The following is a 23,514-nucleotide window of genomic DNA, read 5'->3' on the forward strand; positions in this document are numbered from 1 at the left end:
CCTCTGCACGCCGAGGTCGGGGAGAGCGGGCGGGAGGGGGCTAGCAGGCGCGCCCCTCGCGTGTGGCGGGGGCTGGCGCCAGCGGCGCGGGGCAGGGGCAGAAAGGGTCCCCCGCCCCGGCCCGCACCAGCCCAAGTGCCCGCAGCGCGGACCAGGGAGAAGGGCCTCTGGGGCCCCTTCAAGGCGCGGGCAGGCCGGCCTGGCTGAAGGCAGCCTGCCAAGCTCACCGCAGCTGCAGAGGAGAGGTTTTCCTCAGGGCCTCAGCCGGGGAGGAAAGGGTTCGAATTCCCCTCCCCGCCTCCTGCGAGCCCAGTAATGATCCGCCGCCCCGCGCCCCCCGCAGTAGCTGCCGCTTGCCTTTTTTGAAGCATACGAGCGAAATGCGAAACTGCACGGAGATGCCCAGGTGGCGGAGCGCTCGGAGCATCTGGCACCACGCCGAGCTCGTGCCAGCAGGGCGGGAGGAACGACAGGGCTATTTTTGCCTGGCATCCAAAAGGGCCTTTTACGTTAGGCAAGCCTCGGAGCTCACCAGGGGCTGAGACGCTGTTGGGTCCAGCAAATCCCTGGCCTCTCCCCTCCCCACCCGCTGCCAGCATGCCCCGTCCCTCCCTCCCTCCCTCTTCATGCCCTTCCCAAGGGCGGAGCTCTGACAGCAGGAGGCAGAGCCACCACACAGCAGCTGGAAAGGTGAGAGGCACAGCTGGATCTCTTCCTCCGATCGATCGCAGCTCTGTCTATAGCCTTGGACAGGGAGTTCTGCATGTCACATCTAGTTTGAAACAAAGCGATATGGAATAACCAGAGGAAAACCAAGCTAATATTAAAAGTGACCATTTAGTCTTACCCAGCATGCCTTGGGAGTGCCATGTGTATTCGTACCACGTTTTGACTCTATTCTGAACAGAATGGGGGATTCTGTAGAAAGCCATATATTTAATTGTGTTGTCCATGCAGGTCCGATAGTAAGTCTGTGCAGCTGTAGCAGCACCAACAACATCCCTCATCTGTGTGAGATTAAAAAACAATAACACATTCAGGGTATTTGTATTCAGAGTTACCTACTGTTCTGGGTACTTAACAGGAATTAATTAAGCTGCTTAGTTAAACAAATGGCCAGGGCCAGCGTCAAGGGTGGCCACGGTTGGGCACTTGCCAAGGTCCCACACCCCAGCAGGGGCCCACTGACAAGAGTCCCCTGGACTCGCTCCTTCTCTTTGCCACGGCAACCTGCTTGTTCACCTGCCTCTCGCTCTGGCCCAGACAACGGTGGTGGCGAGAAGGAGGAGCAGGAGACGCCACGGCCTGCTGGCTCACTGCCTCTCTGCCTGCCAAGAAGCAAGCAAGCAAGCAAGCAAGGGGTAGCAGTGATGAGGAAGAGTGGGGAGCAAGAGCAGCTGGTGCCCATGGCGATGAGAAGGGAGACTCACTGAGGGAGGGGCCCATCCAAAGCCTGGAGCTGGACTGCAAATGGCTATGCAGGTGGTCACAAATTTCTTCAGTACTGACATAAAATCCAGCACATATGTGTACCTGACCCCATTGAGGCATGTAATCTTTATGAGACTATGGGCGGGTTGTTGCTGGTAACCTGGAACATGATATCTGAAGGGTGACCATTCAGCTTGTAGCGGGGAGAAGCTAGGAAAACTGGTGCTAGATTTACCCTTGAAGAGGCTAGGAAATTCTCAGTTTTCACAACACATAAGCCAGCAATTTCTAAGGGTCTATTTAAATTCTCCATTATTTGTTCTTCAGTATTTTAATGCTGCTTAACATTTTTCATACTTGTAATCATACTTACAAACATGTCATAAAAAGAGAATTCTAATGCTTTTACCAGTTTAATTTTCTTCACATTTGCTTCTTCTCATGGAGAGACTAGAACATTATTTTGTGCCATAACTTTGGCTTGTTTCAGTGTAACATTGTTAAAAGATAGAAATAGCTTTACTTTCAACAATATCAAATAATAATATTGACCCTTCCATCCAAATTACACAGCGTAGCAACAAAAAGCAGCACTTTTTGGAACTCACAGTGAGACCAGGGGAGAGGCATTAATGGTTTTCTTACCTGGCCTATCATAACTGAGAAAGCAAAGACGCCGGTGAAGTAGTTGAGTAGCTGAAAGATAATCTCAAAGAGGGTGCGTGGGTCAGGCAGTCCTCCAATTGTTATTAAAGTCTTGACAGCCCAGTAATAACAGCGGATATAACTTTAAAAATACAAACATATGAGAGGCCCACAGTAAGATGCCCAGGCATTTATCTAACTCTGCATTTATCCTATGACAATGGATCGTACCAATGCGGAAAGTAAACACAGAATAAGTACCTGTTTCCTTCCCCATCATAGACCCATGGGGTGGAGGCCAACCCCTGGGAGGCAGATGCCCAGTAATATAAGCAGGAGTTCACATGTAGGCTGAAGAGCAAGTAGGCCGTGATCCTTATCACTCTGCAAAGAGGGTGACGAGAGATGAGAGCGTTAATGAATGGCGCCTTCCGTTCTTCTGAAACTTTCCATGGCTGTACTCCCGCTTGCAGCCAGCGGAAAGAAACCGTGGTTGGGTCCACCGCACTTCCAGATGCTCTCACAGTGGCAATTGATCACAAATGGAAACAGAGCAGCTTATACGATGGAAAAGGGAGAACATGTTCATGGACAGCATGGGCAAGTGTGTCTTTCACCCCCTTCTCCTTCACAAGAGAGCTTGAGGAGTTTCACCAGACACAGCCTCAAAGGGGGGTCTGCAGATGCGGAGGGCAAGAGGGGGGAGGGGGCCCGTGACAATGGCTGGAGAGGCTCAGTGCCAACAGCGAAGGCCCTGAGCACTTGCCCTCGCCTTGCAGGTGCTGCGAATGACACGCACACCCTGCCTGGGACCCTGGCTGTGAACGTGCCTTGGCCGCTGCCAGCAAGGGAAGCCCACGGCACACCAGGTAGCAATGCACAGGTGTGCAGCCCGGAGCCAATGGGTACAACGCCAGTGGGAGGGGTGAACTTACATTCCCTCCTCCAGTGGGGTAGTTTTGAAGTGCAGGCACTCATGATAGCCCCCAAAGCCATGCCCCTAAGGAGAGTCCAAGAATGCAGGCAGCTGTGTTGATGTCTGTCTGTCTGTCTGTCTGTGGGTACGTGTGTGTGTGTGGGCAGCAAAGGGCAGCAGAACATAGTATAATACCACATTTATCAGGATGAGATGACAGTGATAGAATAGCAAGCTGGCAAAGGGCAGCATACTGGTTAGCATGTTGGACTCTGGCTGCAGAGACCTGAGACTGCATGAGAAAGGGAAAGAGAGGGACATGGCATGTCCCCACCCCAGGCAGCATAAAGATTTAAGATTTTAAACCAGTTTAAGATTTTCCAGGAGTTTCTTTCCCCAGCACCACGTAGGAACAGTTTATCTGTAAGTCAACAAACCACTTCTAGCAGTTTTCATCTCCACCAGGAGCAGGTCTTTTGCAAAACTAATCAGTCTTAATTGCCATTTGAGACCAAGCCACCTCCAGAATACTTTTGCATTGTAACAGGGATAGCTCAGAACAGTGAGGTCGTTGCAGGGAAAATCCATTTTCCCTGCTACTGCTGTGAGGATTACAGCTGAGGGAGCAAGGAAGCCTGTGGGGGGTTGGCAGGTGACATCATGGTCCCTGCTAATCAAAAAGTCCTGGTGCCTCAACCCTGGCTCTCACACACACCACCCTTCAACTCCAAGACCTCAAGCTTGGATGTAAGACATGTGTGTGGCTGCCATGTTCTTTCCCTAATCCAATGCAAGCTCCTCCATGGCCTCAAGGTCGAAGGGGAAAGGGGACTCGCTCACCCCAAACACATTGTGGTGGCTGGACACGGAGGCCCTGAGGAGGCCTGGCCCTTGTCCAGCTCACTCCTGTGTGAGAGACACACTGAAGAGAGTGAAGGAGAATAAGAAAGCCTCACCCTCCTGGCTCTGTGTTACCTCCCCCCTCTGCATGTTTCCTTCAGCCTCCCCCCAACACACTTGTAAGTTTGAAAAAGGAAAAGGAAAAGGGGAGGCCATATTCACTACATGCTGCCGCATTAATTATTTTTCCCTTCTTAGTACCATATGCCGCACTTGCTCTGGAACCAGTAAAAACATCCCCTAATGCTGACAGTGTTAATCATCTGCAACTACAGCTTGGCAGAAGGGAGGTAAGCAAAAGTTAATAATAATCTACATGCAAAGTTAGTAACAGATTATACTAGGAGTAGGTGACCCTGGAGGGAACAGCTTTTACCACACAATTCGATGCATGTTTTCTTGGAAGGAAATACCACCATGTTCAATGGTGCCCTACTCCCTGGGTAGAGGATAGGAATTATAGTCTAAAAAGGTCAGTGGGTTTGGGGGCTGGACAAGTTTAGAATATTGACTGATTGACTGATTGATTGAAACATTTCTAAACTGCCTTTCATGGTTAATGGCAGATATCAGAGAATTCTGTTGGCACACAGCAAATTTGCATTAGTGGAGCTTCCAAGCTGGAAGATCTTCTACAAGAGCCTTCCCCAAGAGCCTTCCCCAACCTGATGCATACCAGATGCCTTGGACTACAACTCCCACAATCCTCCAGCCACAGCTGGATGTGTCCAACACATCTGGAGGGCACCAGGTTGGGGAACACTATTCTACAGCATATGTTGTTTTGCTCTTTATATTCTGAACCATGTTCTAAATTTCATGGTACAATTTTAGTCCACTTATAACCGAGTCTTGTTTTAGAAAAGGTAAGTTATCTACTGTCTGAAATGGATGCTCATGTGTCCCATAGGGCTTCTCAAGAGTTCAAGCAAGTACTATTTCAGATTTAGCAGTTAATTGCCATAATGGTATTTTAACCTGACAAACCTATTGACATGTTTGGTTATTATGCTGTTTACTGTTTTTGAGTTTCAGTTTTCAGGTTTTTAATTCTGAGATTGAACTTCTGGATGTTTGTATCCCCAAAGTACTGATTTTATTTCTTGGAAAGTTGCAATGGGCACTGGCCAAAAGCAATAAAAGCTTGCTGACCAACTATATAAAAACATCAAACTGAAATCACATTATACCTTAAAAATGAAATAGCAATTAATTAATGGCACAGCAAATAATAAAAGGTGGAATGAAATAAGTTTCTCTTAAAGAGTTGCCTTAAGAATCAAGTATTGATGGGACCACACGTATTCCTTGTAAGAGGGATTCCACAAACATGGGGCCACCACCCAAAAACGCCCTGGTACCCATGAGTCTAGCATCTCTTATCAACAGGCCAGAGAGCCAGGCAGATCTTAAAGCCAAGGCAGGATCATACAGGTGTGAATAGTCCTTCAAATAATCCAGTCCCAAACTTCTTAGGGCTTTAAAAGACATAAACAGCACTTAAAATTGGGCCCAGAAACAAACAGGCAGCCAGTATCACTGATACAGAATTCTGACCCTCTGACCACCAGAAGCATTCTCGCTGCTTGAAGTTTCTGAAATCTTTAAAGGGAGAACATGTTACAGTAACCCAACATGAGGATTTGAGGCTCTGGAGAATTTCCATCAGCTTCGGATTTATTATCGCAGTGGACTCCAGTCCACAAATGTTTATACCATGATACATTTGTTAGTCTTTGAGGTGCCACAAGACTCTGTTGTTTTTGCTGCAGCTGTTGGTTACCCTTTGGGAAAATGTTGTGTTTTGTGCCTCCTGGAAATAAAATGGACATAAATTTGCTTGTGTAAATCAGAGGAGTTGAACTTCTTTCAGCCTGAGGGCTGAACTCAATTTCAGAGAAGCACTTGGGGGCTGCATTCCAGTGGTGAATGGAGCTGAAGGCAAGGCGGGTGGTCAAGGGGAAAAGGGGGGGTCAAAATACCAAAATACCAGCACGTTTTAGCTTAAAGCTCTTATTACCAGGAAGTAAGTCTTAGGAGAGGCATTTCATCCTCTTAGAATGGCGGGGGCGGGGATGTGCAAAACATGGAAACCACCCCAAAACTGCCAGTCAAGAGAAAGGAGTAGGGCTAGGGTAAGGGGCATGCCCATCTGGGGAACCCTGAAGGCCTGGATTGGGATCCCAGGGGGGGTGGATATTCCCACGGGGCTGAGGTTCAACACCTCTGGGGTAAATCAACATGCAACCTTTGTGCTGCTTTCCTCTTTAAAATGGGCCAAATTTGGGGAAATACTTCAGTACAAAGAGAAAGTTACACAAAGAAGTAAAATCTTGGCTTGCTGCTACGATTTTCTTCACATGGAGCTTTTATCCTGTGATAGAGATTGCTCCTTCATGGAAGTCTGTGGGCTCTTTACCTGACGCTGTGACCCTCCAGGGCGTCTCCTGCACTAAATGCCCTTTGTTCTGTTTTAAAATAGATGGCAGATAATGAGCTATCAAATTACCCCAGTGTGTAGTGTTCCGCTTCAGTTTCCTCCGTGAAAAGAGGAAAAGCAGCAAGAAGAGGTGCGAGATCAGTGAAAGTTAATGGAAGACTCAGAGACGGGGAGAAGGAGGGGGAAGGGGGTGGGGGGAAAGGAAGCAGGTGAAAAAGGGAGTCATTGTGATCCTGCATTTAAAATGGAAGCAGAAAGCCCCACTTTAAATGCAGGATTTAGACTGGTGTAGAGATGCCCCTAAGTTGCACCCCTTCCTATGATAGCTGCCCCAAGCCATGGAGCAGCAACCTCACCTGTATACATAGGCCTTGCTCAGAATAGCTTCAAGCCGATCATTAAACTCGAAGAAGACCATGTACTGCGGAAGAGAATGAAAGCAAATGATAAACACTGAGAGGTTCTGAGATGTCCAGCAATTCAGGAGGGAAGCGACAAAGGGAGAAACATTTCAGAAGACACTGATTGGCTCTCAACACTCTTCCTTAATCACTGATACCACTGGTAAGGGAACAGAACCATTTTCTTAAGCAGCATGTGAATCAAACCCCTCAAACAGCCGTCCCCAACCTGGTGCCCTCCAGATGTGTTGGTTGGCAACTTCGCTGTCCAAGACATCTGGAGGGCATCAGTTTGGGGAAGGCTGCCCTGGAAAGTGCTTTTACACTTCACCTCAAAAATAAGCTGAGGATTTGCTTTCTAGAACAAAGCCAGCAAAATGCTTTTTCTCCCCTGCTCCCCCATCTACATAGGCAAAAGAACAACAAAAAGGCTTTTGGAAACAGGGCACAGGCGACTTATCCTGACTCACCTTTAAGCAGCGAGGCAAACGCAAGAGGGAATGCACTCCAACTTTGAAGTACAGGAAATCCAGTGGAAGAAGGCAGATCACATCCAACTGTCAAGGAACACACAGAATACCCCCCAAAGAGGTCAAGGATGGGATAGACCACCACTATTGCTGCATATAATTTTATGGCACTTTTAAATGGCTTTGGGGTGATTCCAGAGAGAAGACTCCTAGTGCTATCAATCCAAAGGCCTTGTGCAACTTTTACGTCTTTCCCTCCTCGATGGGATTGTTTGCAGGATCCCTGTGAAGCCCTTGCACCTGAAAGTAGTAAGGCTCCTGCAGGGAAGCAGATACCCTGGCTATGAATGTGAACTGAAAGCTACAAAACACTAGGCAGCATAATAAAAAAATTAAATGTGCGCGCATGTGTGTGTGAGTGAGATACAGAATTCCCTGAATATAGCAACAGCAAAATCCTTTCACTGTTTAAAAACTGTTGTAAGCTTATGAGGCTGGACTGGATGATCTTCCCAGATAGCTTCTAATTCAGTGATTTCCCCGATTCTAAGACTGAGGTTTGGACAGGAAATTACTTTATAACTCAGGCCTGGCCAGTATCTCCTTTTGTTGGGTAAACTAGAGGTGATATGTTGCCAATGGAACTAAATAGCTGGTCAGTTGCATCAGAGAGGGGGCAGACTTTCCCCCCACCTCCGCTGAGGATGATGCAACCAAGCTAGGCCTGGGTTTGGAAAGAGCAACCGACTGGGACACTGTAGACCTGTTCAGTCAGACAGAATTAGAGAGCGGAGTTTTGGACTCTGTGAGCTGAGAGCATTTTAGAGAGCTGGCTGTCTCCCTGGGAACCTGATGTAGGAGCTGTGGATTTTGGACCATTTGTTGGAGCATTTAAACTGAGCCCTCACTGATGCACACCCCTCATACTTGTAAGTAAACACAGACATTACAAAATGCCGCAAGCCGGAACCAAACCAGGATAAATGCTGCACCCATGGAACTTCTCATCACTAAGAGAACTGGGGGCACATACTTGATTGATTGATTGATTGATTCATTCATTCATTTATTGATTTGATTTGATTTGTATACTGCCCAACTGGCCAATGCCCTCAGGGTGCTTTACAGGCATAAAACAAAAGACCAACAACGCAAAAGTACAATAAAAGTATTGAAAAAATACAATATGAAACATTAAAAATAAGGAGGAGTCAGCAGTAAAATTAACGATCATACTCTGCCTCTGAGTCCAAGAAGGGGCTAATTCTGTCATGAGGGCGGCGGGGTGTGTGTGTGTGTGTGTGTGTGTGTCAACAGCCTCCTCCCCCAGGTCCCAGGATCCCCCTTATCTGCCTCGGCACAGGCAGCTCCTCCGTGATGTTTGGCTGGGGGGCTCCCGGCCATCCTCCGAAAAGGAGCCCTCCAGAGTGGGCATGGCAGATACGGATGAGAGCACCATTTAACTGAAATTATGCAGCTGTTGTTTAACTGCAAAGTTGCAACTTTTAATTTCTGGGGACTGATACTTGCTTATTTTAAAGATAGGTAAAATTAAAGAAAATGTTACAGACCTTGAAGCGACGTGACTTCAGGTAGTTCTTTCTCATGGCCTTTTTATCAGTCTAGAAGAGGAAGCAAAAGGAGAGAACACATCATGGGTCACAACATAGCCAGAAAACGAGCAAAATATGAAAGTTTGTCTGTCTTCCAAATAACTAGAATTCAGAAACTTTATAAGACATTTCTGTTTAGCAGTGACATTTCTGAAAATGGGTGTTCTTGTATGTTTTAAAACTTGTTGTTCCATAGTTTCCTATTTTTATGTGGTGATAGTTGTAAGGTTGTCGCCTGCCTTGATTTGACAAGGATATATCTGTCTATCATAATACAAGGGAATGCATGCCCATCTGTCCATTTGTCTGGGTTTTAGAACCACAGCTCAAGACGATGTCACCTAGACACTTGACACATGGCATGCGTACTAAGGGGACCCTAGCGGTATGCACCTCAGTGTTACTTTGTTTTTAAAATGGATTGGTTAATTTTAATTACGTTTAATGGGTCTGTGTGGTTGAAGCTTGCAGTGACAACTTCAGCCACTGGTGGGCAGGCACCCCTAATCAGCGCATAGCTTTGCAGACACACAGTCTATGCAGTGTGAAGCCAGGGGAGATGTGCAGGCCACGGGACAGCGTCATATGCCTGCCCCCTGCCCCTGTTGTGGGGCAGTCCCGCACAGGGGGATCAGACCCCTCCCTCAGGGGGCTGTTAGGGTGCACCACGGCAGGGGACATGCCCACAGTGCCAGCAGGAGTGGCTTCACCCAGATGGGGCTAAGGTGGCCAATTACACATTACCAAAAAAGAGGACATGCATGGCCAAAAAAAGAGGATAAACAAGGACACAGAGCTGCACAAAAACTGTGCAAACTAATTCATATGTATACATGCACATTTAGAAGCAACGACTGTAATGTCAGTAGAAAAACAAGACATCCCACCTTAGTGGGGAAGACTGACCAGGTAACCTGAGCCTGCTCAGTCTGTTGTCCACATGTTCTAATTGTGGATGAGGAACCTCAAGGCCCCGGCCCTAATTTCTTATGGCTCTTTACCTCTAAACTAGTCTTGGACTGGACAGCCCTTCAACGAGAGGACACCTTCGAACAGAGTAGTGTCCTCTGTAAAGTAGGCCACTGGGCCACCCTAGATTAGGCAGGCACAAGGTGTCCAACTCTGACAGCTGCATAAGCTTGCTTGAAGGCTCTGCTGCATCAAACACAGGGCTAGTCCAACTCAAGCAGACCCCACGGTGTCAGAAGCACATGCAACAGGACGTGGAGAGTAAGCAAAACACCACTGTGTGGTCCATTCTGTGCCACTTACTATGATATCTCCTCTATAGACAAACTGCAGGCGGACCTGAAAGACGGTGATGTCCAGAAGATAGATGAGGTCACAGAGATAGTCCATAATCATCCAGTAGTGGACATTCCCAGCAGTTTGGTATGGGAAAGCCCAACGGACCGGAATCAGCCAGCAGTTCCAATTCCACGCCAGAACCACAATGAAGAGCCAGAACACATACATCAGATCTGGGTCGGGGGAGCCAAGAATAGATTCAGGAGCCCTGCTCTTATCTACCCGCAAAGCTTGTCCTGCTTGATCTGTTTAGGAGACCTCAGCGGAAGAGCGCGGACTGAGCTCAGTTATCCTCCAGAATTTGCACTTTTCTGAATTTTGGAATGGAGTTCTCCCGTTGAAAAAAATGTATGCAAAATTGTATGTATTAGAGAAAACAATATTCAAATATGCATTATATTAGGAAAACTGCTTGTAAAAAAAGTGTATAATAGGCAAAAACACATATAAAATGCATGCATGAGAAATGTGCATGAAAATGCGTATGAATGTCCATGCAGACTTTTTTTAAAAAATCCCCATAGTTTGGAATGAACCAAACTTAAGACTGAAGACATTCTCAAAGCCCAGGACAAACTGCACAAAACACTGGAAAAATGAAAAACTGAGAGAGAAAATGAAATGGTCTGATTCATCCATCCCTATCCAAAGCACTAGGGAGAATTATCAGCCCTGGAAGCGGCAGAAGGACCAATTTCTCTGGGATCAGAGAATTAGGGTACAATCCGATGCATGCTTAGACAGAAAAAACTCTTACAACTCCCAGCATTCCTCAGCCAGCCATGCTGGCTGGATAAGGCTGGGAGTTGTAGGACTTTTTTCTGTCTAAACGTGCATAGGATTGTGCTCTTAGAGATTTAGGTAAGGTGAATTAGGCAAGAGTGGAGGAACTCTCTATAGTTCGTCGTCATGGACAGATCACTACCTGGTGGGATTTAGACTTGCTGGCACTCAGAACCTCTGCGGGGGTGGAAGGCCGATTAAGATGGTCCTCCCCAAGAGGCTGATGGATCCGAATGGTTTCCCGACGGCTCTTGGGGATTTCCCTGCTGCCTCGGCAGGCGATTCTGTCAAAGCCCTGGCCGATCTCTGGAACAGAGAAATGACCAGGGCCGTGGACACAATCGCTCCTGAGAGTCCTCTCTCACGAAGCGGAGCCACACCAGCACCCTGGTTTTCTAGGGAGCTGGCAGCAGTGAAGCTAGGGAGAGGACAACTAGAGCGACGTTGGCAGAAAGCTCGGAGTGAATCCGATCGAACACGGGCTAGAGCCTATTTGAAGGCCTACTCTGTGGCAATACGGGCAGCAGAAAAAATATTTTTCTGCTGCTATTGCATCTGCAAAGAGCCGTCCAGTGGAGCTGTTTCAAGTGGTCAGGAGACTTTTATTCACTAGCCTGCAAGAGGAGAATTTAAACCTCTTGACAGCCCACTGTGAACAATTTGCTCAGCACTTTGCAGCCAAAATTGCTCAAATCTGCTCTGACTTGGATGCTGTAGTTGCTACAGACCCAGTGGATGTAACTGTGGCCCCTGCTTGTCCAGTGTTATTGGATACTTTTCAATTTGTACAGCCTGAGGATGTGGACGGGGTCCTGGGAGAGGTGTGTTCTACCACGTTCCCACCATGAGTGTTCTAGATCCTTGCCTTTCCTGGCTCATAAAAGCAGCCAGAGGTGGACTGGCCATCACAGGCTTGCCTGGTGGGAACGTGGGAGAGGGCCTTCTCGGTGGTTGCCTCGAGGCTCTGGAACTCCCTTCCCAGGGAGGCAAGAGTGGCATCCTCCTTGGTATGTTTCTGCAGGCAGGCAAAAACTTTTTTGTTCTGGCAGGCCTGTGGGGATAGATAATCTGGACCTGTGAGAATAGGATGGAGTGGTACCACTGTTTATATTAGTGTTAGCTTTTTTAAATTCTAAAATTTTTACACAGTTTTAATATCATTGATGATTTGATTATATTTTTAACTGTTGTATATTTCTATGTTTTAACTGTACAAGTTTTTAATGTTGTAAAGCCGCCTTGAGTCCCAGTACTGGGAAAAAGGCAGGATATAAAAACAGCAACAGCAACAACAACAATAATAAATTAGGCAGTTGTCAGAAGAGGTGGTAGAACATTTCACTCTGTTCACCTATTGATATGGAATGACCAAATTCACACTTCCCAAATCGGTATGTGAACCAGAATGCAGTTGTCCTTCAGTATGCACACATCTCTAGATTTTGTGATACAGTTCTCTGAAAAAATGTGCATATCAGGGGAAGGTACTAAGGGAAAATGCGTACATGAGTGAAAAAACATACCCCAAAAGCATTATATAAGAGAAAACTGTTTGGAAAAATGTACATATAAGGCAAGTGTGTACAAAAATGTGTATATAAGGCAAAGGTGTGTAGAAAAATGCATATATTTGGAGAAATGTGTACAAAAAGCCATTTCCTGTGGACTTAAAAAACAATTGGAAACTGATGCAGAAATGGGATGGAACAAACGGAAAGTTGGAAAAATGAGAAAAAGAGAGAAACTGAAACGGACAGATGTGCCCATCCCTATTTGTCACCCATAAATATTCTCCATAAAAAATGCTGGCTCAAAGATGGAGCCACTTCCATGCCCAAGTCACAGCTCAGCCATGAACTCACTTGGGTGATCTTATGCAAGACATCTCTCAGCCTCAGTTCTCTGTGTGTAAATGTGGGGATGACAACACTGGCCTACATTACAGGTCCGTTGTTGTATTACTGAGTTCATGTATGTGAAGCAGGTTTTGCCTAAATCAATTTGTCATGCAATTATATATAGCCTGCACCGTCTAGAATGCTCATTCACATTACAAGCGCCTCTTGCCTACATTCTGATTCTCATAAATGACAGCCACACAAAACACAGGCAACTGAAGGGTCATATCTGAAAAGACCCACAAAACGTAACGTGCCCATGTGAGTTATATGGACATTCTGCTAATTCCATGCAAGATACACAAGTCCATGGGTGCCATCTCGCTGAGCCTCCCCGAGCCTGATGCCCTCCATACGCTTTGGACTTCCCATCTGCCCCAGCTGATGCGCAGGAATGCTGGGAGTTGATGGCCGAAATGTCTGGGGGGCACCAGCTTGGGGAAGGCTGCTCTCGCTTACGGCATATTTCCAGCAGAGTCTTCCATACCAAACAACCAGCCCAGCCCTGACCTTTAACTTCTCTCCTACATAGCCTTATCCTCGTCACTTACTGGTGAGGGGGTCAATACTGCTGGGGAACTGGCATTTTTTCACACGGGGTAGCAACAGGCGATGCTTGAATTTGCAGCAGCACATTTCCCAGTAATGCTCCTCTTCATCTTTCTCAGCTTCTTCCCCTTTTTCCTCTGGAGGCTTCTCTTTGGAAGGTGCTATGGTAACAAATGGAATAAATCAAGCCAAAGAGAACTTCTTCATCAAGCAATTGTTTTGCCAGGCTCTGATCACCCCTAATACCAGACGCATGGAGGCTGCAGCTATTCTAGCATCATACATGCTGGGCCAGGGCCAATTCACTATATCAAGAGTGACAAACATCAGCTCCACAGGCCGAATCCAGCCCACCGGGGGTCCCCAGCTGGCCATGCCCCCCCCGACTGCTGTTCTTTTGGTGGTTTCCTGGGTTTGATATAGTATTTCCCCCATTCTAAGAGGTTGAAATGCCTCTGCTGAGGCTTTACTGGCATTAAGAGCTTTAAGCTAAAATACGCCGGTGTTTGGGGTGTTTTTGGCCAAGCCTCTTTTGTCTTTGGCCCCACCCACATGGGGATGCAGCCCCCCAAGAGCTTCTCCAAAACTGAACTTGGCCTCGGGCTGAAAGAGGTTCTACACCCCCTCACTTCACCAGCTTCTGTCGACCTCGGGCCTGTGCTGGACTTGCCGGACTTGCTGAGTGCTTGGCATTGGCCGTGCCCATCACACATGTGGTTAAATGGAAGCACAGAGGGGGCCAGGGACATGCATACTGGCCCCATCTCTCCATGGTTGGCCACCCTGTGTTGGCAGGGAAAGTCTGCCAAGGACACTGCAACCGCGGTCGGCTGAACGCTGTTACAAAGCCTTATGCCAGGGGTGGGCAACTTTGGGCAGTCCAGAGGCCAGTTCCATGGGCCGCATTCCTGCCACCACCACTAAGCCACCAAATATCAGGGGGGAAAGGGAGGAAGCAAAAAAACACACCACCAAGCGAAATGTGTCCATTCCAAGCTGCGGAAGCTTCAATGGCCAAATCTGGCATGTTTTCAAGTTAAATTTGTCCATTCCAAGCCTCTGTATATGGGGGGGGAGCTTTAAAAAATTTTTCCCCGTGGGGAAAAAAATAGGTTCAGTGGGGGCAATGGAGGGCAACAGGGGCCACCCTGGGGCATGACAGGGGCTGCCTGCATTCCACAGGCCCCGTGTGGCCCACGCCTTCCTTACGCCATCAGGAGCCCTAACAAGCCAGGGTTCCTAGTTGTGTGGGGCAGTGTAAGCATTTGGCTGAACGGGCTTATCCTGCCCTTGCAGACCTTCCCCATCAACACAGGGAGGTGGGGTGGGCCAGAGTTTACAGTTAGCCCCTCTTCGGCAAACACCAGAAAAAGGCTACTGTGCATCGGCCCTATCAACTGGATATTTCATAGGTCAACAAGGCTTTTGACACAGCAGCCCTCAGGGTGAGTGGGAACAAAACGGACTTGCAGCTGGACCATTGCAAAACTTAAGTTGCCCCATCAGAATGAATTCGTAGAGCAGGTGACCTCTTGCAAACAGCAGCCTTGCTCTAGCCACAGCTCTTTCCAAGCTTAGTCTTGCCTCGGTTAACATGCCTTCAGAAACCTCAGTGCTGCAGGGCCAACCCCACCACCGCGGACAGGGAGGCGGCTGACTTCAGTGTGGTGAAATGGTTATTTATTTATTATTAATGGACAGACCCGGCTTTGCATGGGTTGGAGTAGCCCTTGGTTGGATACAGCAAAGCCTTCAAGGAAACCTACACTGCTGATGCCATGCCTGCTGGCACCCCTAGGCATGGCCCCTGCCACAGTGTACCCATATAGCCCCCTGAGGGATGAGTCTATGCACTCCATTTCCCAGGGGGGGGGTCTGCCCCACAGCAGAGTGGAAGGCAACCAATAACTCTGTCCCTCGGCCTACTAATCTCCCTTGGTTTCAATCTGCATTGACCTCAAAGCGATGTGCTGATTAGGGAAGTCTCCCACATACTGCCTGAAGCTGGTACTGTAGGCTCCAAACACCTGGACACATTTAAATTAAAATTAATTAATGAGTTTAAAAAGCTAAACAACCCTGCTGTGCACACCCCTAGGTTCCCCTTACTATTCATGTCAAGTTTCAGGTGAGTAGGTTTCATTTTCTTGGTGCTATGGCACTGATGGACAGACTGACAGACAGACTGAGAGACACACAGACATACTCTTCTTTTATTATAATAGATTATTATTGTATTTTTACTGTCAGGAAAGGGAAGAGGTGCTTGTGGGATTTCCTGCCTCAATGACCAAAATACCTTGGTTGCCTTTGGTAATACCTTGATTTGGGGAGGTGGGGAGAGATTTGGTGCTCCATTTCATGCAGCAAAATCTCTTGGGTTGGGCCTGAGTGTTGGAATAAGCAATTAGTAACCCTTGAGAGGTAACTCATCAGAAAAAAGGAAAGCAAGAACACTATCCAGGAGCGGAGAGAGGACTCAGAAATAGGATAAAAACAATTCACCCCTTGCAAACACAGCCAGACCCTAAAGCAGCAGAGCCAGTAAGTCTGCTTTTAAGCACTATGCCCACTTACATGGCAGGGGGCTTTCTTCATCAGAGGAGACATCAGGGTCAATCAGTTTCTCTTTCACTTTCTCTGTCCGGTCCTTAAAGAGCCGCACCAGTTCTTGTAAGCGGTCATTGATAACTGCGCTATTTTGGCTTGCCGCTGAGCTGCTCCGTTCTGGCAAACTGCAGAGAAACCAGCCCAGATATTAAGGAATAGAAGGCTTCTCACTAACCAACTTTTTATTCATCAGGCATGATGAATCTTGGGCCAGGATTAAACAATCATCCTGTAAGACAAAGGTCCTCAACCTTTTTGGACCTGTGGGCACATTTGGGCATTTGAGAAACTGCTATGGGTGCCACCACAAAATGGCTTCCATGGTGGGTGTGGCTAGTCACATAATGGCTGCCATGGGGGCCTGGCTAGTTAAAAGTGAGCTACAGCGGTGGCATGGCTGGGTAGAGAAATGGTGCAGTTAGAGGCTGACTGGCTGGGTGGGGGTAGCAAGTCAAAAGGGGAGAAGGGAGAGGAAGAATACTGCCTAACGTGTTCAAAGGTCTTTCTTAAAACAATGTTTTTAAGGAGGCAGGGAGGGGAGAGCTTCATGGGCACCACTCGAGTGCTACACTGGGGCACCCTTAGGGATGTACGAAAGTCACTTACCCTTTCGCGGATTCTGTTCGTGGGGGGGTAGGTGCTCCGTCCCTCCCCCCGGAATCCTTGACGTGGGGGGAGGCGATCCGGTCCTCCCACCCAGAATCCTTGACAGCCAGCTCTGCTCCGCAGCGGCTCTGCAGAGCAGCCGGCCAGGACAGGGCCGTCCGCAGCCAGATTTCCGGCTGTGGACTGGCTGGTGCGGACACAAATGGCGGCCACTGTAGCGGCCGCCATTTGCATCCAGCCAAGGAGCCATGATAGGCTACGTAAGTCTTTACATAGCCTATCACATCTGGGTAAAAAAAAACCCAACGGCGTACGCAAATGGCGGCGGCTACAGCGGCTGCCATTTGCGTTCCTTATTTTTCGCTGTTTTAGTCTACGTAAATATTTATGTAGGCTAAAACGGCGAATAAAAAAGGAACGCAAATAGCACCCACTACGCTATTTGCGTTACCCTTTTTTTTCGCCGTAATAGTCTACATAAATATTTACGTGGACTAAAACGGTGAAAAATAAGGAATGCAAATGGCGGCCGCCATAGCCACCACCATTTGCGTATGCCGTTTTTTGTTTTTTTTTACCCAGACGTGATAGGCTACGTAAAGACTTATGTAGCCTATCACGGCTAAGACCAGACTGCAAATGGCGGCCGCAGCAGCCAGTCGAAAGACCAGCCACTGCCGCCGCAGTCGCCGTTGGAGCTGCCACCATCCGGAACATCCGCCCCAGGTAAGTCTCGTCCCGGGGGGATCTGTGGGGAGGTGGGGGGGTGGCAGGCTGTTCCGCCACGGAGTTCGGGGGGCCGAATGCCAGTGCATTCGGCCTCACTGAAATCTGTGTCGGAATTCTCTGCCATCCCTAGGCACCCTGCTGTAAGCAGCTGGCCAGGAGGTTCATGACTGACTGGTGGATGGTTGGAGTACACCGAGACACCTCTGTAGTTTGCTTTGCCACATTTTTCCTGTAGCCTTATATAAAACAAGGTCTCTTGTGGTTTTGCTGAAGCAGAAAATCTCCTTTGCAATTTTCATAAAGATGGTGAAAATATTTCTTTTTTTATGTACAAATCTTTTCTTTAATAGCCTGTTTTGACTCCTGAGCCACCTTGTGCTTAAATGGCCTTTCTGGCCCCATTAAAAAATGTTTTGCCTTCATATATCCATTCATATACCCAGCGTATGCGGGTTCAGTTGTGGAAATACATGGCCGTATGACACCCCCTCACTGAGACAAGTGGCGAAACACACACACTACCCCAAGTGATAAGAAAAATTCATAGTCCCCCTCCCACTTTAAGTCTTTTGAGCTGTTAACTATTTCTGCCAGAAGGTAAAAGAGGTGAGGTCAGGTCACCTGCTGGACTTTTCCCCAGTTTACATAGGAACGTCCCTGAACCGGCAGCCACCTACTATTATTACTTGGCCATGGGAAAACCTTTCCCCTTTAGGGGCATCTCTACACCAGCCTAAAAGCCTGCATTTAAAACGGGGCTTTCTGCTTCCGTTTTAAATGCAGGATCACAACGACTCCCTTTTTCACTGCTTCCTTTCCCCCCACCCCCTTCCCCCTCCTTCTCCCCATCTCCGAGTCCTCCATTGTCTTTCATGGATCTCGCTCCTCTTCTTGCTGCTTTCCCTCTTTTCACGGAGGAAACTGAAGCTGAACACAGCAGGGTAAGTTGATAGCTCATTATCTGCAATCTATCTAGAAATAGATAGATCAAAGGGCATTTAGTGCAGGCGACGCCCTGGAGGATGATCGCTGCGTCATGTAAAGAGCCTGCAAATGTCCGTGAAGGAGCAAGCTCAATCGCAGGATAAACGCTCCGTGTGAAGGAGCCCTGGATCTTTGCCATGTAAAGGTGGGAAATCTCCACCTCTTGGGAGCTACCTGAACACTGAACTTCCCCAAAGTCCTTGTGCCAGTTTGCAATGCAGAGCCACCCACCCCCTCCTCTCGCCTCTCCCCATGCAGTGCAAGGTGAAGCCTGGATCTGCCCAGATTTCAAATACACTTAAGCTGAGGCAGAAGGGCCTGGCGAATGCGCGGCCTGATTCCCCCAGTTTTGTCCTGATTGGCTCTGCCCAGGCTAAGTGTATATAGGAATGGAATCATGAGCATGCCCAGCTTGGACACGAGGCAGGCAAGGAAGCCACCTGGCAGAAGGGAGGGAGGGAGCACTGCAGGCTGCAGCGAGCTAGATAAAGAAACCCCAAGCTGCAGGCCGTGGCACAATGGCAAAGGTGACTTTTGGGGGGAAGGGCGTCTGGCAGATGGGAGGGTGGGTGGTGCCCCCCTGCCCTCAACAAGAAATCGGCCATGCTGCTCCCTTTCCTGGCTTTGGGAGGGTTTTCTGAGGAAGGAGGGTCCTGCCTCAGCTGATGTGGTGTTTGAGAAATACATCTCAGGATTTCGGATTCTGGAGTCTTGCCAAGTTATATTAACATAGCTTTGACTTTTGGAGGCACCCTCCTCTCCTAAAGGCATAGATCTCCTGCTTCTGTTATACATTTGGTCCAATTTTTTCCCTGTGACGGTTGCAGAGTTGCAGCTAGGCCGCTCAAAACAGACACCTGGGGCCTAACCTTGCCAAGAGAACAAGACAGAACCTCATGCATGCTGCCCGGACCTTCCTGAAGAAAGGGTGGGCTGCACGTGCCATCGCGAAATGAAAGATTTTAGTATTGTACCCAGTCTGCTCATCCCCCTGTGGACTGGACTGGTCCGGCCATGCTTTGATTGGAGACTGCCCTGGAGAGGGCACCCTCGATTCCTCCGTGCCGTCTTCTTGGGAAGAGTGTTTCCTCCTAATGAGAGAAATAATTTGCGAGGGGAAATGGTCAGATTTGGGGGGATGCTTTCATTCTCCTGTCTGTTGTTGCACACAAGAATGAGAACACACCACCAGAACCTTCTCTCTGTTAGTCCATTAAAATGTACAACAACCACGTTATCCATACCACCGACTGCGGCCTTTACACACCCGCTGCAGAACACTATTTAGCTACTCCCCAGTGGAAAGCGTCCTAAGACTCTGATGCAGAACCCACAGGCACAATGCAAGCAGATCCTAGAACCAGGGTGCTGAACCTCTTTCAGGCCAAATTCCATTTTGAAGAAGCTCTTGAAGGCCACATTCAGTGGCAGGCAGGGCCAAAGGCAAAAGGGGGTGGGACCAGAATTACCAGCTTATCTTAGCTTAAAGCTTTTACTGCTAATAACTAAGCCTTGAGAGAAGCATTTTAATCTTTTAGAATTGGGGGGTGAGGGTACTGCCAGGAAACCACTGAATGACTGGTGATCAGGGATAGGGGTACGGCCAATTGGGGACCGGGAAGGTCAGATTGGGACCACAGGAGGCCAGACTTGGATCCTGGACCAGACGTTCTGCCTCCAGGCACAGACCTTATAAGACAGAATGGAGGCACTTAAAGGCTGGCGTCCATACCTCTTGGGAGCCATGGGCACAACTGGCACAGTGAGAGTTTGGGATTTGTTCTGGGGCGACGGCTGAGCACGGTGGGCAAGGGTTGGCAGCCCCGAAGAGCCATTCTTCGAATCCACATTCTGGATGTTCACAGTGGGATATCTTCCTGATGGCCATCCTTGGGCAAGAAAGATACAAAAATGAACCAGAAAGACAATCATGCCAGATAAAGTCTGGCTCATAGTAACAACAGTGCTCCCTGTGTCCAACACTCAAGAAGCAGGTTTTTTCAATGGGAATGGGAAAAAACTATTTCCATTGGCGGGGAAAGAGGGAATGGGGCATCCCACCCCCTTGGCCACATCACTACCAGGTCACAGAGGCACACCCAGGATGTAATGTGTGTGTGCTGGGGGGGGGGGGCATGGCACATTGTGGTAAAACCACCAGGGAGCCGCTTCCGTAAAAAAGTCGGAGTAAAAGATGTTTCAGAAAATGCGGCTTTTCAAGAGGGAAGTGGCTGGTTGGTGGCAGACTGGTGACGACGTCATCTGTCATGAAGGAACTCAAACTGCTCTAACTTTGCACTAAATTGCTTGTGAAGACAGCCCCCTGGCATACAAATTCCTCAGAGGCTAGATCTACCTATCTTGGCAGGCCTAGTGACCAGGCCTATTCGCTGCTCAGTCACCAGATCTACTGGAAATGGGGGACCTTTTCTCTGATGCTATCGGCCTTTTTTAAAATGTGCGACCACACACAGAACACATAGTTCAAGGAAAAATATGCAATTCCAAAAGAACATTGCTGTAGTTCAAAATTCAAGCCATGCAAAAGTTATAGTGTTAGAAAAAAGTGGCTGATAACAATGTGAAAAGTAAAGTGAAAAGTTCAGGCTCCTCTGGAACCCCAACAACTCATCAAGCAGACTTATTTCTCCTTCTGTTAAAGACGCTCCCCACAGACTCCACTGCTACTCTGTAGAGCTGCCTTCCCCAACCTGGTGCCCTTCAGATGTTTTGGACTTGAACTCCAGCCCCAGCCAGCACGGCCAAGGGTCCAGAATGCTGGGGCTGCAGTCCACAACATCTGGAGGGCGCCAGGTTGGGGAAGACTGTTCCAGAGAGTGTTCACCAATGTTTCCAAGATGAAGGAAATCCTTCTAGTATGAGTCATGTGAAGTTGTCAAATTTGGGGGGAGAATTTTAACCAAACAAACAAACAAAAAACATTAAAAAACAGAAAAAATTAAGATATAACAACATATTGTAAAATCCGCAGTTTCAAATATTACAATATTCTAGGGAGAAACAAAGAGGAAAAAAATAGGTTACACATAAACTTCAGTAAAAGCAGACCAGATATCCAAATATAAGTCCACTTGCAAGTTACTCTTTCAAATGTTGCAATGCTATGATAAGGGCAGTGATGTCACAAGATATACGATATGATAGTCTTAAGACAGCTCTCCTATGTGGTGGATTTTCTATTCTTTTTGCAGAAATACAGCTTCCCCCTCTGGAAGTCATGACTACTGGAAATACATATTTTGAAACGAGGTCACAAGACATAAAAGCAGACAACGTGACGGAGGCCTGACATACCACACTGCATGCACAAAGCCATGGCAAGCGCTACATTACCCCGGGCACGCAGGAGGGATGCTTCTTCCTTCAAAAAACTGGGGTTTGTCACACCAGCCTTTTGCTTTCTGGAGATAAGGACAGGAATGCGAGAGGCAGCAACGGTGCGGTAGCTGGGGACATTAGGCAACTGCTCAGCTATGCTGTGGCGGGAAGGGGAGGTGTTTGGATGGTCCAGTGGTTTGTCATGTACCAGGCGAGCTAACTCAACATCTTGGTTTTGCTTGGACATGGTGCTAGGCAGCTAGACAGACGCTTGAAGCAAAGGTCACGGGAATTTGAAGCTGCAATAAAAAAATACAACATTCTGTGAGAAAGATGGTGTCGCTGAGTTCCAAACCATCAGGGTTGAGGGGATGTTGGGGACAGGATCGTTGGTGACATCTGTTGAAGAGGCACAAACATGACCAAGCAAACAGGACACATCTGGGCCAGTTTTAATGTAGTGGACTCAACACACATCACCTTTCCTCAAAGACCTTGTGTATCTTCAAGCGCTTTCAAAAACACGATCCTCTAAAACAGGCTTCCCCAACATGGTGCCCTCCAGAGGCTTTGGGCGACAACTCTCATCAGCTCCAGCCAGCATAGACAGTGGAGAAGGGTTATGGGAGTTGTAGTCCAAAGCATCTGGAGGGTACGAGCATGGGGAAGACTGCTCTAAAATATGTATTTTGCTGATTGCTTGTAGCTTGTGTGCTTTGCAACAGCTGGAGGTTGTGTGATGCAACATTTTCTCTTTCTAACCATTTAAGGTTAGCTTCTGTGCATGAGCATGCTGAGCTATGTGCCTCTACAACCTGCCCTAGAACAAAATGGTCAATGCATGCTCAGTGGCGGAGAATAGGACAGAGCTGTGTGTCCACAATGCTGTGCTGCACATCCCCATTCTGTGTGATGTACAGTACCTTCAGGTGCAATGAGAGCCGTTTCTGCTTCTTCTGCCTTTGTTGAAACACAAAACATAATATTATTCTAAAGCACAGTTGTAAGAAAAACATCCCATTCTTTCTCACATAAAAACAGGAAGGATCGTTTTTAAAATGTATCATAAAAGTCTTAGAACTAAAATGGTAATTCCTTCTGTTGTTAATTGATTTGGAAAAATCAGTTGTGCTTTTAATTGCTAGATCAAGGTATCAGCTACTTATGCATACCACTGAATCTCTACAGAGCTTTAGATAACAATTTTGCTATTTTTCTCTTGGTAACAAAATAAGTCTGCCATCTGTCTTTTCTGTTGTTAAACTGAATGTATATGGTTGATGTGGAGCTGAGCCTTCCTCTTTGGGATTAACACATGTAGATGAGGATTGCCCCAGACCCCAGGACTGGAAAACAGTTGATTGCAGAAGTCACCCAGTGGATTATTTAAACTGCTTTCTGTAGCAAGCTGCCTTCACACTCTTGATGTTTGCACCAAACACTCACCTTTGGCCTCAACTTACTTTTTTACCTAGTGCGCCACCTAAAATTAATCTCTGGCTTTGCTAATAGAAGGACTGACATGTTTCTCAGAACTTCTGTTCTATGCCGACTGAAGGACTTGTGTGTTTCTCTCAAGGCCAGAGGCAGATCCAAGTTACAGCTGGCCTTTGTGTTTTCAGAAAGGAAAATTAGCCATGGTTTCTCTAACCCAAAATGTATCACTAGATATAATCTGGTACCTGCAACACCTACCACGGGCTAATTCATTCAGACTGGAAATCTCCATTTTTAGACTGGGTCTATCTAAACTGCAAACATCACAAGCACAACATCTGGCCAAATTTTTGGACTGTTCTATTTCTTCTACCATCTCCTGCGTTTTGGACCATCTAACCTGGTGAAGTGTTCTAGAAAGCTCAAAAGCTTGCACATTTGGGGGAATTTTGATT

The 23,514-nt window shown here is 47.6% G+C and overlaps 1 protein-coding gene and 1 long non-coding RNA gene across 2 annotated transcripts in view; one reads left to right on the forward strand and one right to left on the reverse strand.

The window, feature by feature from the left end:
• Positions 1-21,921, reverse strand: part of CNGB1 (cyclic nucleotide gated channel subunit beta 1) — a 34,650-nt gene extending 12,729 nt beyond the window's left edge. The window contains exons 1-12 of the mRNA XM_084812275.1: positions 21,638-21,921; positions 20,016-20,172; positions 19,258-19,374; positions 15,932-16,089; positions 13,357-13,515; positions 10,089-10,297; positions 8,775-8,825; positions 7,204-7,290; positions 6,689-6,753; positions 2,338-2,460; positions 2,077-2,218; positions 848-1,007 (exon numbers count right to left, since the gene is read on the reverse strand). Of these exons, the coding sequence (XP_084668401.1) occupies positions 848-1,007; positions 2,077-2,218; positions 2,338-2,460; positions 6,689-6,753; positions 7,204-7,290; positions 8,775-8,825; positions 10,089-10,297; positions 13,357-13,515; positions 15,932-16,089; positions 19,258-19,374; positions 20,016-20,172; positions 21,638-21,869 (1,660 nt within the window). The 5' untranslated portion in view covers positions 21,870-21,921. The remainder of the gene's footprint in view (positions 1-847; positions 1,008-2,076; positions 2,219-2,337; positions 2,461-6,688; positions 6,754-7,203; positions 7,291-8,774; positions 8,826-10,088; positions 10,298-13,356; positions 13,516-15,931; positions 16,090-19,257; positions 19,375-20,015; positions 20,173-21,637) is intronic.
• LOC146339140 (uncharacterized) lies at positions 36-12,940 on the forward strand. The gene is made up of 3 exons (XR_014784638.1): positions 36-690; positions 4,091-4,182; positions 10,108-12,940. It is a non-coding gene; the product is annotated as an uncharacterized LOC146339140 (long non-coding RNA).
• Positions 21,922-23,514: the final 1,593 nt, after the last annotated feature.

Source organism: Heloderma suspectum, chromosome 8 (genome assembly GCF_057233095.1).
Source record: "Heloderma suspectum isolate Gila_16-S chromosome 8, 16-S_ref, whole genome shotgun sequence".
NCBI lineage: Eukaryota > Metazoa > Chordata > Lepidosauria > Squamata > Helodermatidae > Heloderma > Heloderma suspectum.